The 20,223-nt window shown below is 42.8% G+C and overlaps 2 protein-coding genes across 4 annotated transcripts; both read left to right on the top strand.

The window, feature by feature from the left end:
* Positions 1-75: 75 nt before the first annotated feature.
* LOC135550583 (myotubularin-related protein 2) lies at positions 76-10,618 on the top strand. Its single transcript, XM_064981525.1, has 16 exons — positions 76-298; positions 810-915; positions 1,031-1,054; positions 1,174-1,237; positions 1,327-1,421; positions 1,506-1,610; positions 1,817-1,921; positions 2,005-2,088; positions 2,167-2,316; positions 2,465-2,653; positions 2,880-3,065; positions 3,141-3,347; positions 3,623-3,715; positions 3,889-4,002; positions 4,213-4,389; positions 8,473-10,618. The coding sequence occupies exons 1-16, from the start codon at positions 219-221 to the stop codon at positions 8,632-8,634; spliced, it is 1,941 nt and encodes a 646-aa protein (XP_064837597.1). The 5' UTR covers positions 76-218; the 3' UTR covers positions 8,635-10,618.
* A 570-nt stretch (positions 10,619-11,188) lies between these two features.
* LOC135550584 (protein FAM76B) lies at positions 11,189-19,979 on the top strand. 3 transcript variants are annotated; one of them, XM_064981529.1, is made up of 10 exons: positions 11,189-11,651; positions 12,594-12,658; positions 12,785-12,839; positions 12,937-13,092; positions 13,196-13,380; positions 13,614-13,664; positions 13,801-13,878; positions 14,142-14,274; positions 15,526-15,627; positions 18,239-19,979. In XM_064981529.1, exons 1-10 carry the CDS (start codon positions 11,565-11,567, stop codon positions 18,326-18,328), a joined length of 1,002 nt encoding a protein of 333 aa, XP_064837601.1. In that variant the 5' UTR covers positions 11,189-11,564; the 3' UTR covers positions 18,329-19,979. The 3 variants fall into 3 exon arrangements, with proteins under 3 accessions (XP_064837601.1, XP_064837600.1, XP_064837599.1); XM_064981528.1 differs by having other exon boundaries at positions 11,190-11,651; positions 14,139-14,274; XM_064981527.1 differs by having other exon boundaries at positions 11,190-11,651; positions 13,801-13,902; positions 14,139-14,274.
* The last annotated feature ends 244 nt before the right edge of the window (positions 19,980-20,223 follow it).

Below are 20,223 nucleotides of genomic sequence, written 5' to 3'. Positions count from 1 at the left end.
TACATGTAATAACCAGTAATGGCGGCAGGGGGCGCTACCCCTAACTCCAAACACCACTCCCTTGTTTATTATGGATTGGGGACTCTGGGAAAAGATGGCAGCTTCCTGTCTGTACCTGGGATTTACTTTTCACCAAGGACGGAATCAAAACAGTTGCATGTAGATATCTGCCCAATCGCCTCAAATTCATATATTTGAAAACTTTACTAAGATTTACCATGGAGAAGAGTGGAAGCATCGACAGTCTGGGTTCGAAGCAATCCTCGTCAAGGCAGGCCAGCGTTGATTCATTGTCCAGGTGGGGCTCGTTCAACTAGCTCCCTGTGTAGTCGATTGACAGAAGCTTTTATAGTTGTCTAAGTACATGCTATCTAAATATGGCGAAAAATGTCGACAGGGAAGATATTGAATTATACTAGTGTATTTCAATGAAAGATGTTGAAGTATCAGCTAAAACTTACTGGCAGATTCGGGTTACAAAAGTTGCTATAGCAGGCAGCCCGAGAAGGTAAACAGTTGGCCCAACATAGCAGCCTTAGTTTATACGACTAACGTTATCTAGTTAGCTAGACATAATGTCAGATTCCACAGCCATCTAGTCTGGGTACAAATAGCCCAGGGGACTGGAAACCAGAGAGGGTCTGTAACATACAGAGTGGATCTATTCTCCAGTCCCCTGGGCTAGGTGCCAGCCATTTAGTTTCTGCTTTAGCGAACACGGCTGTCAAATGAACAAGCAATTTTGGTATGGTATTATTTATCACTGGTCATTATCCTATAGTACAATTATTCTGCAATTCTGTTGACAGTACGTCCACGTCTCGTTCTGACCGGTCCACTCACGCTGCCAAGACCCCCTATGCGATGTCTTCTGACAATGTGTCCACCTCAACAGAGTTCTCCCCAGAACTACGGGTTGGTACATGGCTTTTCACCTACAACTTTACATAGATTCAGTTCTACTAATGTAGCAATAGCATCTTAAACATGTCTGCGGTTAACCCTCTTGCTTTTCTCCTAATGATTTCAGGGCAGACCTAAAGCTGCTGCCAAGGTATAGTCTTTCTTCCCTCAAAGATTTGGTTGGTGTTTAAGTAAAAATAATCAACTTGATTTGTGCTGTTGGCTACTCTGTATGTTTTACCTAAACATTGGATATTGTTTTATATACAGGTGCTCAGGGATTCAAACAAAGAAGAACCACAGTTACTACCAAAGGAAATTGTGCAAGACATGGGTAGGTCATTTCCCCCACCCCCCAGCTATGGGTTATTTTGGGTTTAATGGAATGACCTGCTTAAACTTTTGTTTTGTATTTTCAAACAGCCAAAGACGTCACTTACATCTGTCCTTACATCGGTGCACTGAGGGGGACATTGACTGTCACCAACTATAGACTGTTCTTTAGATGCATGGACAGGGTATGCTTTTCAGCTTTCGATTTGTCTCCATTCCACTCTTCAGGAGGTCAAATCAGTGTTCTTATTATTTCCTTTGTCTCCTAGGAACCAGCGTTTGTGCTGGACTTGCCCCTGGGGGTAGTGAGCCGTGTGGAGAAGATAGGAGGTGCATCGAGCCGTGGTGAGGTCTCCTACGGGCTGGTCTGCAAGGTGAGCAGTGACCACCAAAAAAATGTCTGGAACATCCCTTACCTGCTGTTTATACTAATATATAATCTCTTTGTTGCTCTCAAAGAGAACAGGCACTTTTCTTATTTGTCTTATACTTCAGACTCTAATCACTGCATTCTAGTGCTTCTTCTTTCTCTGAGTGTAAATGACAATGGTTACAGTGACCTGTCACTCTGTCTCCTCAGGATATCCGTAATCTGCGGTTTGCACACAAGCAGATGGAGGACTCACTCAGGAAGTCCATTTTTGAGATCCTGATGAAATTTGCCTTTCCTGTTTCCAATGGTTTGGTGAGTGAGTCACTAGGTCTGTTGCTCATGGTCTGCAACTGTGTACTATAAAGGCCCTCTGTTTTTCCCTCTGTCATCCACAGCCAATCTTTGCCTTTGAGTATGGGCAGGTCTATCCTGAAAATGGCTGGAAAGTGTATGATGCTCAAGCGGAATACAAAAGACAGGTATTTGGAAGATTTTAAAAATCTGGGCTTTAGGTATAAGTTGTTTAAAAAAAAATTTATACTCGTATGTGTGTGTAGGGAATACCCAACGAGAGCTGGAGGATAACTAAAGTGAATGATCACTACGAAGTGTGTGACACTTACCCATCAAACCTGGTGGTGCCTGTCAACATACCAGATGAGGAGTTGAAGAGAGTGGCTGCCTTCAGAGCCAAGGGCAGGATACCTGTGAGTTAGCATCTACACTTCACACTGTCCCCACTCTTTAACTGTCTGCGGTACCTCTGTAGTAGTACGCTGTTGTTGTACCACGCTGATGTAGTACCTGCAGTCTTGTGTTACTGTCCGTGCCAATGCCTCTGCTGTGGCTCTGCAGGTGCTGTCGTGGATTCACCCAGAGAGCCAGGCCACAGTGACCCGCTGTAGTCAGCCCATGGTCGGGGTCAACGGCAAGCGTAGCAAAGACGATGAGAAGTACCTCCAGGCCATCATGGATGCCAACGCTCAGTCCCACAAGCTCTTCATCTTCGATGCCAGGCCTAGCGTCAATGCTGCCGCCAACAAGGTATGTAGTTAGTAATAATAATCACGTTTTATTTTGCGTCAAAGTGCATTTCCCACACACAGTGCCTATACAGTTCAATGCGCAACCCATAGTGTTGTTTTATTTGGATTTGATTTTGATCTCCTCTCACAGATAATTATATTCCATAAGTATGAAAACTATTCAGTGTTATTCAAAGAGTATATTCAATTCCAAGAGATGACTACATTCCCTGCGTTCTCCTCAGATGAAAGGGGGTGGCTATGAGAGTGAGGATGCCTATCAGAATGCAGAGCTGGTGTTCTTGGACATCCACAACATCCATGTGATGAGAGAGTCACTGCGCAAGCTGAAGGAGGTGGTCTATCCCAACATCGAGGAGTCCCATTGGCTCTCCAACCTCGAGTCCACTCATTGGCTGGAGCACATCAAGGTGAGGACAGAAGGGAGAGAAAAAAAATCAAGGTTGAGGTTATTTGTTGAACCTGTCTGTCTGTGCCCTGTGTAGCTGATCCTGGCTGGGGCGCTGCGTATTGCAGACAAGGTGGAGTCTGGGAAGACTTCAGTGGTAGTTCACTGCAGTGATGGATGGGACCGTACTGCCCAGCTCACCTCCCTGGCCATGCTGATGCTGGACGGACACTACCGCACCATCCGCGGCTTCCAGGTGCTGCTGGAGAAAGAGTGGCTGAGCTTTGGCCACCGCTTCCAGCTAGTAAATAAGCCTTTACTCCCTCTCACTGTGTAATGTTCCTTATACCAAGCTAGAACACTTGGGACACCTTCTTTTGATTATTCATTTACGTTTTGGAAATGCTCGGGACATTCTAATGTGGTAAGAGAAGTTAAAATGGTTTGAAACTGCCTAATTTCCTGACTCACATGGGTCAACCATCGCCATGGCACAGCTTTACACTTCTTGTGTTTTGTTCAGCCATTACGGTCACTTGACTTTCTGTTCTTCTCCCTCCTTCCCCACTCTCCTTCCAGAGGATCGGTCATGGGGATAAGAACCACACAGACGCAGACCGCTCGCCTGTCTTCCTGCAGTTCATTGACTGTGTGTGGCAGATTACCCGACAGGTGAGGGACATCACTGGTAGGGGGTGTTGATGGGTAGTTATGTGACCTGAGCAGAAAAAATTCCAGGCTTAGTAATAAAGTGCACATTACACACGGGATGATTTACTGATGTACATAATCCCTCTGGATTCTCCTGATCGTATATGGATTATAATTTAACTGTTCCTGTCTAGTTTCCTGCAGCCTTTGAGTACAACGAGTACTTCCTGGTCACCATCCTGGACCACATGTACAGCTGCCTGTTTGGGACATTCATGTGTAACAGTGAACAGCAAAGGGTGAAGGAGGTGAGAGTGCAGACTATGTTAGGTTTAAACACCACTTGGATGGAGTGCAATTTAGAAAACCTGAAACTAAACTCAATTTTTATTTGACTGTCTCTCATGGATGACATTTCATACACAGTTGTCATAACAGTGCTAATAGGAATATGCTAATGGATATGTTTTATTTGCTAATGTTAAAACCAACATCTCATACATCTAATTGTTCTGCAGGAGCTGCCTAAGAAGACAGTTTCTCTGTGGGCCTACATCAACAGCCAGCTAGAGGAGTTCACCAACCCTCTTTATGTCAACTATTCCAACCATGTGCTGTTCCCAGTGGTCAGCATGCGCCACCTGGAGCTCTGGGTGGGATACTACATCCGCTGGAACCCTCGCATGAGGCCACAGGTCTGGGCAAACTACCTCACTTTCATAGTAGTAGTAATGATGTTGATAGTAGTAATATTTATGCTATCTTGAATAATTGTCCCTCTGAATGAAATTGAGGAGGGGATTATGGATCTCTCTCTGCCAGTTAGTATATTAGTCACACGCAATATCTCCTACAGCACTGGCCTGATTTCAGGTCTGCGCTCAGGTCTGTTGAGCGCTGGTCCAACCAATCTGATTCCATGCTTCAAGATTGCTTCGATCACGTGGATTGGGATATGTTCCGCATTGCGTCAAACAACAACATTGACAAATACGCTGATTCGGTGAGCAAGTTTATTAGCAAGTGCATCGGCGATGTCATACCCACAGCAACTATTAAAACATTCCCAAACCGGGCCTCCCGGGTGGCGCAGGGGTTAAGGGCTCTGTACTGCAGCGCCAGCTGTGCCACCAGAGACTCTGGGTTTGCTCCCAGGCTGTGTCGTAACTGGCCGCGACCGGGATGTCCGTGGGACGACGCACAATTGGCCTAGCGTCGTCCGGGTTAGGGAGGGTTTGGCCGGTAGGGATATCTTTGTCTCATCGCGCACCAGCGACTCCTGTGGTCGGGCCGGCACAGTGCACGCTAATCAAGGTTGCCAGGTGCACGGTGTTTCCTCTGACACATTGGTGCGGCTGGCTTCCGGGTTGGATGCGCGCTGTGTTAGAAGCAGTGCGGCTTGTTTGGGTAGTGTATCGGAGGACGCATGACTTTCAATCTTTGTCTCTCCCGAGCCCGTACGGGCGTTGTAGCGATGAGACAAGATAGTAGCTACTAACAATTGGATACCATGAAATTGGGGAGAAAAAGGGGTAAAAAAATAAATAATAATAATAATATCCCAAACCAGAAACCGTGGATTGATGGAAGCATTCGTGCGAAACTGAAAGCGTGAAACACTGCTTTTAACCAGGGCAAGTTGACCGGAAACATTACTGAATACAAACAGTGTAGCTATTCCATCAGCAAGGCAATCAAACAAGTCAGTATAGGGACAAAGTAGAGTCGCAATTCAACGGCTCAGACACAAGAGGTATGTGGCAGGGTCTACAGTCAATCATGGATTACAAAAAGAAAACCAGCCCCGTCTCGGACCAGGGCGTCTTGCTCCCGGACAGACTAAACTTCTTTGCTCGCTTTGAAGACAATACAGTGCCACTGACATGGCCCGCTACCAAACCCTGCAGACTTTCCTTTACTGCAGCCGACGTGAGTAAAACTTCTAAACATGTTAAAACTTGTTGTGGATAGGGGGCAGTATTTTCACTTTGGATGAATTGCGTGCCCATAGTGAACTGCATCAAACTCTGTCCTAGATTGCTAATATATGCATATTATTATTGCTATTGGATAGAAAACACTCTGAAGTTTCTAAAACTGTTTGAATTATGTCTGTGAGTATAACAGAACTCATAGGGCAGGCAATCTTCCAAACAAGTTTTGAAATTCTGAAAGTTGGGGCAACTTTGACATCATCGCCCCCTCCCTTCCCAACAAGTTATGGATCTGGAAACACTTCCTATGCCTTCCACTCGATGTCCTCATTCAGTAGAAAGTGTAATGGAGCATTTGCTGTGAACTTTGACCTAATGGGAGGGAAAATAGTCGGTGTCGCAACAGAATGCCATTTTGCTGTGGCGCATTTCTCTGTGAGTGCTACGGCTGTTCCAATCAGCCCCAGATGAAAACGAATGATCCGGTTGGAATGTTATTGGATATATATGATTATAACATCCTGAAGATTGATTCTGTACTTAGTTTGACCAGTTTATTCGACCTGGAATATATCTTTTGGAAGTTTTCATGCAAGTTATCTTGGACCAGCAGTCAGTTTTTGGAAACGTGAGCTGAAAGTGATAGCAAATGCAGCTTGGACACTAGTATTGGACATTATGGAACAAAACAACGATTTATTGTGGAACTAGGACTCCTTGCACTACATTCTGATGAAAGATCATCAAAGGTAAGGGAATATTTATGTTGTAATTTTGTATTTCTGTTGACTCCCAACATGACGGAGAGGGGAACGCCTTTCCCTGAGGGGAACGCCTTGCCCCAACAGGTTTTAACCCTCGCCCCAACAGGTTTTAACCCTCACAATGCTGCAGGCCCAGACGGCATCCCCAGCCGCGTCCTCAGAGCATGCGCAGACCAGCTGGCTGGTGTGTTTACGGACATATTCTATCAATCTTATCCCAGTCTGCTGTTCCCACATGCTTCAAGAGGGCCACCATTGTTTCTGTTCCCAAGAAAGCTACGGTAACTGAGCTAAATGACTACTGCCCCGTAGCACTCACTTCCTTCATCATGAAGTGCTTTGAGAGACTAGTCAATGACCACCTCCACCCTACCTGACACCCTAGACCCACTCAAATTTGCTTACCGCCCCAATAGGTCCATAGACAACGCAATCGCAACCACACTGCACACTGCCCTAACCCATCTGGACAAGAGGAATACCTATGACAATGCTGTTCATCGACTACAGCTCAGCATTTAACACCATAGTACCCTCCAAACTCGTCATCAAGCTCAAGACCCTGGGTCTAGACCCCGCCCTTTGCAACAGGTTACTGGACTTTCTGAGGGGTCGCCCCCAGGGGGTGTGGGTAGGTAACAACATCTCCACCCCGCTGGTCCTCAACACTGGGCCCCACAAGGGTGCGTTCTGAGCACTCTCCTGTACTCCCTGTTCACCCACGACTGCGTGGCCATGCACGCCTCCAACTCAATCATCAAGTTTGCAGACCACACTACAGTGGTAGGCTTGATTACCAACAACGACGAGAAGGCATACACGGAGGAGGTGGGGGCCCTCGGTGTTGGTGTCAGGAAAATAACCTCGCACTCAACGTCAACAAAACAAAGGAGATGATCGTGGACTTCAGGAAACAGCAGAGGGAGCACCCCCCTATCCACATCGACGGGACAGTAGTGGAGAGGGTAGTACATTTTAAGTTCCTCGGCGTACACATCACGGACAAACTGAATTGGTCCACCCACACAGACAGCGTGGTGAAGAAGGCGCAGCAGCGCCTCTTCAACCTCAGGAAGGCTGAAGAAATTCAGCTTGTCACCAAAAGCACTCACAAACTTTTACAGATGCACAATCGAGAGCATCTTGTCGGGCTGTATCACTGCCTGGTACGGCAACTGCTCCGCCCACAACCGCAAAGTTCTCCAGAGGGTAGTGTGGTCTGCACAGCGCATCACCGGGGGCAAACTACCTGCCCTCCAGGACACCTACACCACCCAATGTCACAGGAAGGTCATAAAGATCATCAAGGACAACAACCACCTGAGCCAAAGCCTGTTCACCCCGCTATCATCCAGAAGGCGAGGTCAGTACAGGTGCATCAAAGCGGGGACCGAGAGACTGAAAAACAGCTTTTATCTCAAGGCCATCAGAATGTTAAACAGCCATCACTAACTTTGAGTGGCTGCTGCCAACATACTGACTCAACTCCAGCCACTGTAATAATGGAAAAATTGATGTAAAAAATGTATCACTAGCCACTTTAAACAATGCTACTTAATATAATGTTTACATACCCTACATTACTCATCTCATATGTATATACTGTACTCGATACCATCTACTGCATCTTGCCTATGCCGTTCTGTACCATCACTCATTCATATATTTTTATATACATATTCTTCATCCCTTTACACTTGTGTGTATAAGGTAGTTGTTGTGAAATTGTTAGGTTAGATTACTCGTTGGTTATTACTGCATTGTCAGAACCTGAAGCACAAGTATTTCGCTACACTCGCATTAACATCTGCTACCCATGTGTATGTGACAAATAAAATAAAATTTGATTTGATTTGCCATAAAGATCCGACATTTACAAAATTACAATGATTGGCCCAAGGCAGGTTCTGTTAGTCAAAACACGGTATCTCAATTGGCCGGGGGTGGCTGCATAATTTGTGGGGGGACTACATTTTTACTGTTGTGTTGTTAGTATGAGTATAAATGGCAGTTTATATGCTTGTTTTAGCATAGTTATGTTCTAGTGCTGACGACTACTTTTTGTGTACCTTCTTCCCAGGAGCCTGTTCACCAGCGCTACAAGGAGCTGCTGGCCAAGCGGGCGGAGCTTCAGAAGAGGGTGGAGGAGCTACAGAGAGACGTGACCAATCGCTCTGCCTCCTCCACTGAGAGGGCTGGCTCGCCCACCCGCTCCATCACTCCCGTTCAGACCTTTGTTTGACAGGGGGCTTATAGAGTAAGGCTAAGGACTGTGGCCTCACAACGATAAGGTGCCATGCCCATAACTAATAGACTGCACTGCAGGGGACTTGCTGTGTCACACATTCCTGCTTAACATGACACACTCCTGTAGAAAGCAACGCAACCACCAAGTGTCTGTAGAAACCATGTATTGGCCTTTGGATGTTCCATCTCACTGCTGCTCCAACAGCTGAGGTCGTACAGGGTCAGACCCATAGAAATAGAATAAGAATATGAATGTATATGTCTATGGTCAGAACCCTATGTTGTCTATGCATCAAAAAGACGTGCTGCCTCTGTTTCAGACCACCCATAGACAATAACAGAGGCCTCTAGTGGCTAAAAGGCTGTTTAGCATGGGCAGCATCATTAAGGGCTTCCACCATGCTTCTGCCATTTTAAAGTAATCAACGTTTTCAAAAGGATGGGGATTCCTATGGGTTGTAGCCTCAATGGCACTGCCCATGCTGTCACACATGCTATAATGGCACATATATAAATGAGTCCTCTATTTATCTCTGAGACCACCTCACTATAGCCATACTTTACTTCACTGATCTCTGCTACCAGGGTCAAGAGTACTGTAACATATAATGATCATCAAATAATCCCTCACAAGTATGCTATTGCATATCGGCTTAACTACATCCAGTATTAATGCTTTAGTTTATTGTAAAGTAATAAGTACACTAAATTATTAATTAATAGGATAAAACAAGTAGCTAATATGCTCAATTAGTTTTTTTGTTGTGAAAGCGAGGTGGAGAATTGAAAAAGAAAAAAGACATGCTATTTAAGCAATTTTCTGTTTATTTCTACTTGACATATTCCAAATAGGTTTTGAGGTCAGAAATGTCTGCAAATGGTTTTGAAGCTGAGAAAATAGTTACTGGATGGACACATATTTTGACCAAATAGGTATGAATGAATGTGGGTGTATAGTTATGTATGACATTCAATCTGATCAGTATGTTGATGTTTTTTTCTAAGCTGTTGAGTTCTTTTTACTAGCAAGTTAACTACATATTATTTCCATTCACTTAGCCTAGGTTGGGTGTACAGTTTATACCATAGACTTTTAGGTTAATACTGAGCTCTGAGTCGCAGTTATAATTAGGTGATAACTTGAGGGCTTTGGTGATGATGTGTATGTCAACGTTGCAGACTGTTTACCCAAAACAGATCCCAAAACAGATCAGTAAAATTGCAGTGTAGCCTAGTGGTTAGAGCATTGGACTAGTAACCGAAAGGTTGCAAGTTCAAATCCCCAAGCTGACAAGGTACAAAATCTGTCGTTCTGCCCCTGAACAGGCAGTTAACCCACTGTTCCTAGGCCGTCATTGAAAATAAGAATTTGTTCTTAACTGACTTGCCTAGTTAAATAAAGGTAAAAAAAAATAAAAAAAATGTGCATGACATGGTTTAAGTTGAAAGGTCATACCCACAGGTTGTTAATAAATGCTGCATATGTATCGAATAACAAATTCTACAGAAACTAGAAACTGAATGCCACAGATGGCACTAACCATTCCTCCATGGAAAATGTTAAGACTCCAATAACATGCATCTCACAGGCACAGTGATGTAGAGCTTTGCACTGTTGTTTAAAATAAATAGTCACAACAGGGTTTTGTCTTTGAACAGTGATCTGATTACTAACCAGAGGAAAAGTAGTGAGGCTCATTCCCCACTAGTGCAATGACGAAGTGGCTTTTTTCATGGCCTCGCAAGGGCACATCCTTAATCAATATAAATCATTAACTGTTTAACCAATATTTATGTGTTAGTAGAATAATTAATTTGGTAAGAATGTTATGGTCAATTTAATTGCGGGCCATTAACTTAGAACAAGCTGACTACCATGGACAATAACCCATGCCTGTCAACAATACACGTTTGACCGCAATATTTTGTTTAAATGTTAATTTGCAAAATTGGAAATAAAACTATTTCTTGTCCTTATATATTATGATCACCAATATATTGTTAGTAGGTAGTTAGATACAACATGACAAAGTACTTTATATTGCCTGTGAACCACAGCATATGACCCAGCACATCAGCAGTTTATCCAGCCTGGATTTACTTTGCTCTTTGATCCGGGATTGACCCCGGTTGCTGTTGACTTCATTTAATGATAAATAAAAGACCACCACAAATTAAATGTGTGTTGTGAACACAATCTTCAACAGAATTCATAGTACCATTGCATTGCCTAATATTTTCAGAATGACTCTGACAATGTACACAACGGTATGAATATATTGTTCTCTTTTATCCCCAGCCACCTTACAATGACATTTAATTACATGTAGCAGCTAGCTTTTAGAATTAAAAGATCTAACAGTAATACTGCATATGTACATTCTAGTTACTTTGTTTCCATATTCCTCTTATCACAGTGATACAAATTGAGGCAGCTTAATGGAATTTAATCGCTGTGTTGTTTTGCACTGTGATTGGCTTCTGTTTCAAAATACAAAGTCCCGCGCACTAATGATGTGTCATGATTGGCTTCTCTTTCTTTCTTCTGTCGTTGGCCGCATCCGGTTTGAATGACGACGCTGCGGATACAAAAAAAAGAGAAAGGGAAAATAGGAATAGCTAGCTAAGAACAGCGAAAAAACTATTTATATTTTACTCATGTTTATACATTTTGCGAATGCTCGATCAGTATTTTTGACTACCTATGTCAAGTAACTTATGTTAGCTAGCCAACGGAGAGAGATGATAGATATTTAAGAATATTTAGCTGTTTATTTAGCATTAGCTTAGCTATTATTGGCTAGCTACAGGCTTAGTTAGCTAACGTTAGCTACCAAGGAAATTGTTTGACAACACATTGTCTGGGTGACTAGCTATTTCACTCTATTTGTTTTTATCTTTGACTTTTTCTTGATCTTGGTGATAATGGCAACATCGGCCCTGTACGCGTGTACGAAGTGTAACCAGCGGTATCCTTTCGAAGAACTGTCGCAGGGACAGCAACTGTGCAAGGTTTGGACTGGAAGTGTTTGGGTGATAGCTAGCTAGTTAACTAGCACCACATTTTGCAATATGAATAGATTACAAAGCAACTGCTACAGACTCATGCATTTCGACTGCTCCCTGGATGTTTAATTATAAGGTATCTGGCCACATTCAGCACTTAACGCAAGCGATGGCTTTGACGATAGATTATGTAACAACTAACTATTATCCTTGCAGCCTGTCTGGGACGCAAATGGCCACCTTGTTAGATAATGTCACACGCAGGACGATATAATTTATTCGCGAAATGTTTTTTTCTATTCATGCAGTCTGCTGGATGTAGCAGACAAAATAACGCCAGATGAACATTGGTTAACTAGCTAACTAGATCTTTTCACATTACGTCTCCCATGACCTGTTCATTTAGCATTTGTTTACACTTCATGCCCTTTACAAATAATACAAATTGGATTTATCATCGATGTAGCCACAGCGTCTGTGTCTTTAACCTACCGGCAGCTACGAAATTGAATTCTAGGAGGCACAGTGTCGCATCCCTCTTCGCCCAGTAGTGTAGGCTATGTTCCACATAAATTCTTCATGCAATGGCAAAAATCAAGTTGAAATTTGTGGCAAATTATCACATTTTTGTATTTATGCGGGTGCGTTGGAAATGCATATTTCACATTGCCATAATAAGCATACCTCACACACACACATACTGGGCAGAAGGCTTGAAAACCTGTGTCTGAATAAAAGGTAAGCACACTATTCCATGCATGGTTAATTATTGTAAACAAATGCATAACACTAAATAACGCCATACAAAGGGGTTTTGACATTTGGGACAAACTAAACTCTCTGATTTAGATTTTAGTGAAATCTTAAAATGTTATGTCCTACATTGTATCTGTTTGCATTTATTGTTAAGCAAATGGCTTTGAACTGCTTTGTTTCTTGTGTCAACAGGAGTGTCGCATCGCTCATCCCATTGTCAAGTGTACATACTGCAGATCAGAGTTTCAGCAGGAGAGGCGAGTTTTGCTCCATCACCTTTACTGTGTATGGTATTGTTATTCTAAAGGCATCACCATGTAATATAGTGATAACATTGGTTCCAGGATGTTGATGCGATTTCTTTTTCACGTTCTCTATTCCAGCAAAACAAACACAATTTGCAAGAAATGTGCCCAGAATGTAAAGCAGTTTGGGACGGTAAGTTTTGACTTGAATTGACGCCTCTGTTACAATTTTACAACATGTATTGACTTCGTTATGGTTATGTTTGCCAAATCTTCTGTTCCCCACTCAGCCTAAACCCTGCCAGTATTGTAACATCATTGCTGCTTTCATTGGAACAAAGTGTCAGCGTTGCACTAACTCAGAGAAGAAGTATGGCCCTCCACAGACCTGTGAGCAGTGCAAACAACAGTGTGCATTTGACCGCAAGGAAGAGGGTAGGAGGAAGGTAGGCACGCACACCCGCTGCATTGATACCCTAACACACTTTGTCCAGCACTCATGGGATTTCGTATTTACCATTTTCCACTGTCCTGTGTGTGTGTTGTCAGGTGGATGGGAAGCTGCTGTGCTGGCTATGCACTCTGTCCTACCGCCGTGTGCTGCAGAAGACCAAGGAGCAAAGGAAAGGCTTCAGCTCCTCCCACTCCAACTCCTCGCTCAATGAGAAGGACCACCACTCCAGGCAGCAGCATCATCAACACCACCAGCAGCACAGACACAGCAGCTCACATAAGTAGGCCATTGTGCCACAGCCCTATCCTCTAACTGTTAGGCCATTACTTCCTCTGTGATGCGGGTCTTCTGCAGGTCTCTACTCTGTCACAATACTGTATATCTATTGTGCTGAACGGGCACTTTTTGGAAGGATGTTGTGGTCTCTGAGTAATGATGCATGTGTCAGATATTTGAAAGAACATGTTGAAAACATCTCTGATAACTTGGTGTTTGTTCTTTGTCTTTTTGTAGACTCAGTGGGAGCCTAAGTCCAGAGCAGGAGCAGGGACTGTGGAAGCAGAGGTAAGACGTGTACCCCCTCCCGTCTTGATTGACTGTTATACAACTTAGTTGAACTATGGTATACTCTGGGACACTTTACAGGTCTGATCAGGTCTGAGCCTCAGTGGCTAAAGTTGAGTGTTGGTTCTCCCCTCAGCCATAAATCGTCTTCGATCCAGAAGGAGACCCCAAAGAAGAAGCCAAAACTGGATGTGAAGCCATCCAACGGGGACAGGTACGAGAGGAGTTTCAATCACATGTAAGGAGTTACAAGCCAGCTCTAACTTTTGAAGTAAACATGGAAAACATCCAGTAGGTCCCTACTGACACTTCTTTGACCTCCATTGTTCTAACACACATCTCTGTGATAGATGCCATCAAGGTGTGTTGGAGCAGGTAATGGTACAAAGTGGGTCAGTGTGAAAGATCTGAGTTAAGGTACTTTCCTTTTTCTGACAACTTTTTTTCCCTGCTCTCTGTCCTCTCTCCCATCAGTAGTTCCATTACCCAATCTATGGATTCTGGAGGAACGGACAACTTTATTCTGATCAGCCAGCTGAAAGAGGAAGTGATGTCATTAAAGAGAATGCTTCAACAGAGGGATCAGACAATACTGGAGAAGGACCGAAAGGTACACACCTAATTGTATCATCACAGTAATTCATGCCCCTAAACGACCACTGCTGAGACGGGCTGCTCCCAGGTGGTAATGGTAGGCAACAACACATCTGCCACGCTGTTCCTCAACACGGGGAACCCTCAGAGGTGCGTGCTTTGTCCCCTCCTGTACTTCCTGTTCGCCCACGACTGCGTGGCCAAGCATGACTCCAACATCATTAAGTTTGCTGACGACACAACGGTGGTAGGCCTGATCACTGACAATGATGAGACCGCCTATAGGGAGGAGGTCCAAGACCAGGCAGTGTGGTGCCAGGACAACAACCTCTCCCTCAATGTGAGCAAGACAAATGAGCCAATCGTGGACTACAGGAAAAGGAGGGCTGAACACGCCCCCATTCGCATCAACGGGGCTGTTGTTGGGTCGAGAGCTTCAAGTTCCTTGGTGTCCACATCACCAACAAACTATCATGGTACCAAGAGAGTTGTGAAGAGAGCATGACAAAGCCTATTCCCCCTCAGGAGAAAAGATTTGGCATGGGTCCTCAAAAAGTTCTACAGCTGCACCGGCGAGAGCATCTTGACCCGTTGCATCACTGCCTGGTAGGGCAACTGCTTGGCATTTGAGCGTAAGGTGCTACTGAGGGTAGTGTGTACGGCCCAGTACATCGCTGGGGCCAAGCTTCCTGCCATCCAGGACCTATATACTAGGCAGTGTCAGAGGGAGGCCTCAAAATTGTCAGACTCCAGCCACCCAAGTCATAGACTATTGTCTCTGCTACCGCACGGCAAGCGGTACTGGAGCGCCAAGTCGAGGACCAAAAGGCTCCTTAACAGCTTATACCCCCAAGCCATAAGACTGCTGAATAATTATTAAAATGGCCACTCTGACTTGCATTGTTTTTACACTGCTGTTACTCACTGTTTATTATCTATGCATAGTCACTTTACCTCTACCTACATGTAGAAATGACCATGATTAACCTGTACCCCCGCACATTGACCTAGTATCCCATTTCATATTGCCTCGTTATTGTTACTTTAGTTGATTTAGTAAATATTTTCTTAACCAACAACGCAGTTAAGAAAATCTAGTTAAGGGTTTGTCAGTAAGCATTTCACAGTAAGGTCTACTACACCTGTTGTGTTCAGCACATGTGACACTCTATTTGATTTGACTAACTATCCGTTTTGCTATGTTCAATGTGACTTCTGGTCATGTTGTATTCACCAGATCGTCTCCCTCTTTGTTTTGTACTTCCAGCTCACAGAACTCAAGGCAGACTTCCAGTACCAGGAATCTAACATGAGGGTTAAGATGAACAACATGGAGAAGGTGCACAAAGAGGCCATGGAACAGCAACAGGTAGAGTAAAAATTACCATACAGACATGAAAAAACAAGACATCTTGTGGGTCCCTAGCTAGTTTTCCATCCAATTGGCAACACAGTTTCATGTAAAATCTGCATAAAAGTAATACGCACAATTTCCCATCCAAGATGTTTCCATCAAATTGACTTGTTGGTCATAAAAGGCATTGCGTGATGACGTGGTGCACGTAAAAAATATATTTTGCGGTTAAATTCCCATGTACCAAATAAATATACAAGTTAAATGGGTATCCATTGCATTTTTAACTCTACTGATCGTTTTCTCTCAACATTTTGCACTCTATAGTGAATGTGCCCGCTCTGGTATTGGCACATGCACTCTAGCCAACAGCTTGCAGATACAGTGCAGGTATAGCCTACATGATTTGTTATGGACAAAAGAGCAAGATCATTTTTATTTGTCAAATAGTAAGACTCTTGACATTTTATTGGAGGGGAGCATGAAGCTCATCACTGTGCACTTTCACCACCCTGTGAAGTTCATCATAACTTATTTCATCTGTAGCCTAATAAACTGCATGCTTTCCTGAGTTGTCGTGGGAGGACCTCATATTGCAACATACCTGTTGCTTCTCAAGCACATGGGATTCAAACAACTTTCCTAACAAGTTAGACACAGTAGGATGAACCATACCTTCAGAAAGTATTCATACCCCTTATTCCACATTGTTGTTACAGCCTGAATTCAAAATGGATTAAATATATTTTCTACACACAATACACCATAATGACAAAGTGAAAACTTGTTTCTTCATAAGTATTCATACCCCTGAGTAAATACTTTGTAAAAGCACCTTTGGCAGAAATTACAGCTAAGTCTGTAAGAGCTTTGCAGACGTGGATTGTGCAACATTTGCCCATTATTTTCAATAAATTGGCTGTTGATTATTGCTAGACAACCATTTTCAGTTCTTGCCGCAGATTTAAGTCAAAACTGTTACTCGGCCACTCAGTCTTCAGGGTAAGAAACTCCAGTGTAGAATTTGGCGTTGTGTTTTAGGTTTTTGTCCTTCTGAAAGGTGAATTCATCTCCCAGTGTCTGGTTGAAGGCAGACTAAACCAGGTTTTCCTCTAGGATTTTTCCTGTGCTTACCTCCATTCTGTAAAAATATTTTCCTGACACTCCCCAGTCCTTAACGATTACAAGGATACCTATAACATGATCCAGCCACCACTATGCTTAAAAATATGAGTGGTACTCCGTAATGTGTTATATTCAGACAATGTCAAAGATGATAGACTCACCTTCATGGCATACAGCTTCCTGTAGGCTAGACAGAGAAGACACATTGGGAAAGTTTATCACATTTGATTGTAGCCCAATCTTAACTTTTCATTCTAAATGTTCCACACAAAAAAATAGACAGAAATATAGTTATCCTTAACTAGGCAAGTCAGTTAAGAACAAATTCTTATTTTCAATGACGGCCTAGGAACAGTGGGCAGAACGAAAGATTTGTACCTTGTCAGCTCAGGGGTTTGAACCTGCAACCTTCCGGTTACTAGTCCAACACTCTGCCGGGGTAGCCTTAACAATTTGTCCTTAACTGACTTGCCTAGTTAAATAAAGATTCAATAAAAAATGTAAATAAATAAAAATGAATTTGCCCCAAACATAACTTTCTATTCAGCCTGGCAAGAGTGGCCAAAGGGGTGTTTAGCATCCCCAGTGGCTCTAAGTGTGGAGAGGATATTCTCAGCTGCTGGCCTGGCCACCAGTCATCATCACATGAGCCTGAAGCCATAGACTGGCGTAACTCGTTTTTAATAAGATAAAAAAAAATATATATATATTTCATTCTAAGTATATATGCACAATTTATAGATTCATTATTTTATACAACAAAATGTTTGTCCCTACCAGCCTATTATATCGCACTTGCAAATGCTTCACAATGTATTTTTTTTTGTAGGCTATAGCCTTGAAATAATGTCTTTTAAAATTTCATTTTAGTTCCTTCTTAGGCTCCCTGTCTGGCTACTGGCCTATTTAGTGTTTATATGCTGTTTAATATGACATTTAGTCTATTTGAAATGTTAGCTTCTTTTCATGTTTATTCAAATACTTTTCATTAAAATCCACATGGTTTGGTTGCAATACTTACAAACCAATTGATAGGTCTAGGTGGTCACAAAAATAGATGGGTGTTGGTTAAATTGTGATTTGAATGGAGGGAATTTGGAGCGGCAGTTTGTTTTTCTGTGAGCGCGGCGTGGTTTTTAGGGAAAGACCTGGAGCACCGGCGTGGTGCACCACTCAATGAGTGGGATTTCCAACCGCTCAACTCCCCTCACATGCTCTGGTGGAGAACAGAGTAGTAGTCATTTAATAAAAATGTGAAACACATATTGCACACAGTGAGTCCATGTGACTTGTTAAGCCCATTTTGCCATAGCAAAAGGGTTGAATACTTTTTGACTAAAGACTAAATTTAATCCCTTTTTTAAAATTCAGGCTGTAACCCAACAAAAATGTAGAGAAAGTCGAGGGGTGTGAATACTTTCTGAAGGCACTATAATCAAACACTCTTAGCTTGTGGTAAAGTCTTTGATTAAACATACTCACTTATTTTCTTTTACTACAGGCCAAAAACCGGGAGCTGCTGAAACAAGTGGCCGCCCTCTCAAAGGGCAAGAAGTTTGACAGGACAGGGAGTTCACTGCTGTTACCGTAACGACAAGCCCACCCAACCACGGCTCAGTGGCTTCATTGTTTTAACACTGTGAAAGCCTGATGCCATTTTACCTTTCCCTCCCTCCTTCCTGTGTTTTCTCAATCATTTGGATCTTTTCAGTTATGTTATTCGTTGGAAAACAGGTGACCATGCTATACATGGAAATCCTCTTTCATGTTGGTATGAAAATAAGGACGCATCCTCAATTTCAACATGTTTTAAATGTTCTAACCCTGAGTTTTACTCTGCCACTGGATGTGATGTGACTGTGGAAGAGGAGAGAGCCTCGTTAACACTGCCCGGGCCCAGCAGCATGTTTTGCGCAAGGTGGATACGATTCTGTCAACATCACAGATCCCACTTGATTTTTTACGGATGTCATGCAATCTTATTTATTCAATTCCATTTTGTAGCTTTTGGTCTTTTTCTCACCACATACTCAGAGCATTGCCCAGGTTTGGGAAATGTTTTTTCTTCAACAGCAACTTTCTCGTAACATATTAATTATATTTTTCTAAATGGACTAATTATGGAAGAGAAACTCCTCCTTATTGGAGACCCTTCTCAACTTACTATGTATGCAAATGTCAAAAGGGTCACTGACAACAGCATTGCTGGCCAGTAGCAGAGACCTCTAGACGTTAAAGTCCAAAAACCATCAACTCTATGAGAGATTTTTAAAACTTTGTTTTGTAGAGACACTTCCCGGCTGCCCTCTTTCTCACTGTGACAGCTGTAGTGCTTTGCTGTTTTTCTGTAGTGGAACGATTTGTAATACTGCATGACTTACTGACATACAAGTTAGCATTGTGGTCTCCTGTACTATAATATAGGGTTTCTCAAATTGTGTTTTACGGGCCCCTGGGGAGGTAATGCAGGAGGTCTGCGGCCAGATCTCAAAATAACTTTTATTTTTTTTTATTTTTTAAAGAAAATCATGAATATTACTAACAGATTAATTATTAAATTAGGTGTGTTGAAGGGATCCGTGGATTAAGTTTAGAGGGTATAATTCAATGTAATATTATTCATCTACGTTTGTTCTTAACTTTGGGCAGAATGGCCCTAGGAGGCAGGTATATTGGTATCCACAGTACTCCACCAGTTATCTATTTTTCAACTCATTACTTCTCCCCCCTCTCACCCAAGAAAATGCAGAACATGAATGCACTGTAATTAAAGTTCTCTCTGCCTCGTAGAAAAATGTGTAGAATTGCAGGACATTAGCTTGTAGGGTATTAGCTTGTATGCTACTTCTTCTCACTCGAGTTGTGTTCTGGTTAAGAGGGGGTCCCTGATGAATTTGGTATGACAAGAGTCCCAGGCCCCAAAAAGTGGAGAACCCCTGCTGTAATGTACTTTTTCAGCCTTTTAAGAAAAGAAAAAATGTTTTTTTTTTTATACGTGTAAAGGTATTACAGGGATCAGCCTATGTATTTAAAATGTGTAACTTGTATCGGTTTTAGTGAGTGTGTGTGTGTCAGGTAAGGCTGGTTAATTATATAAATACATCTGTAGAATACGCTTTTTAAAGGAACGTACCATTTCAGCTCTGCACCAAACTGAGCTGGTTTCATACTGTGGCGTACTGATCACTTTTGTACTTTTTCCAAACCCAATGTTTCAAAAATATTAAATCTGGTTAAACATACGTAGTGTTTTTATTTTACTACCATTATCTCAAGGAGTGGCTCTTTACTATTGGGCCTTTGTAGCAATCCTTTATAATAGTGTCAACCCCACACAAATCCCATTCTAGCCTGGATTTTGCGTGTACTTTTTCCTCTTCCACCAGTTTTTTTTTTTTTTGTCAACGGCTATTCCATGTTTAACCACTAGGTAGCACTCATTAATTTGCTTTACTCTATAAGATCTGACATGCTGACTCAAGGGGC

This window comes from Oncorhynchus masou, chromosome 12 (genome assembly GCF_036934945.1).
Source record: "Oncorhynchus masou masou isolate Uvic2021 chromosome 12, UVic_Omas_1.1, whole genome shotgun sequence".
Classification (NCBI taxonomy): domain Eukaryota; kingdom Metazoa; phylum Chordata; class Actinopteri; order Salmoniformes; family Salmonidae; genus Oncorhynchus; species Oncorhynchus masou.
The sequence above is the reverse complement of the archived record's forward strand: the minus strand, read 5'-3'. Positions and strand labels throughout refer to the sequence as shown.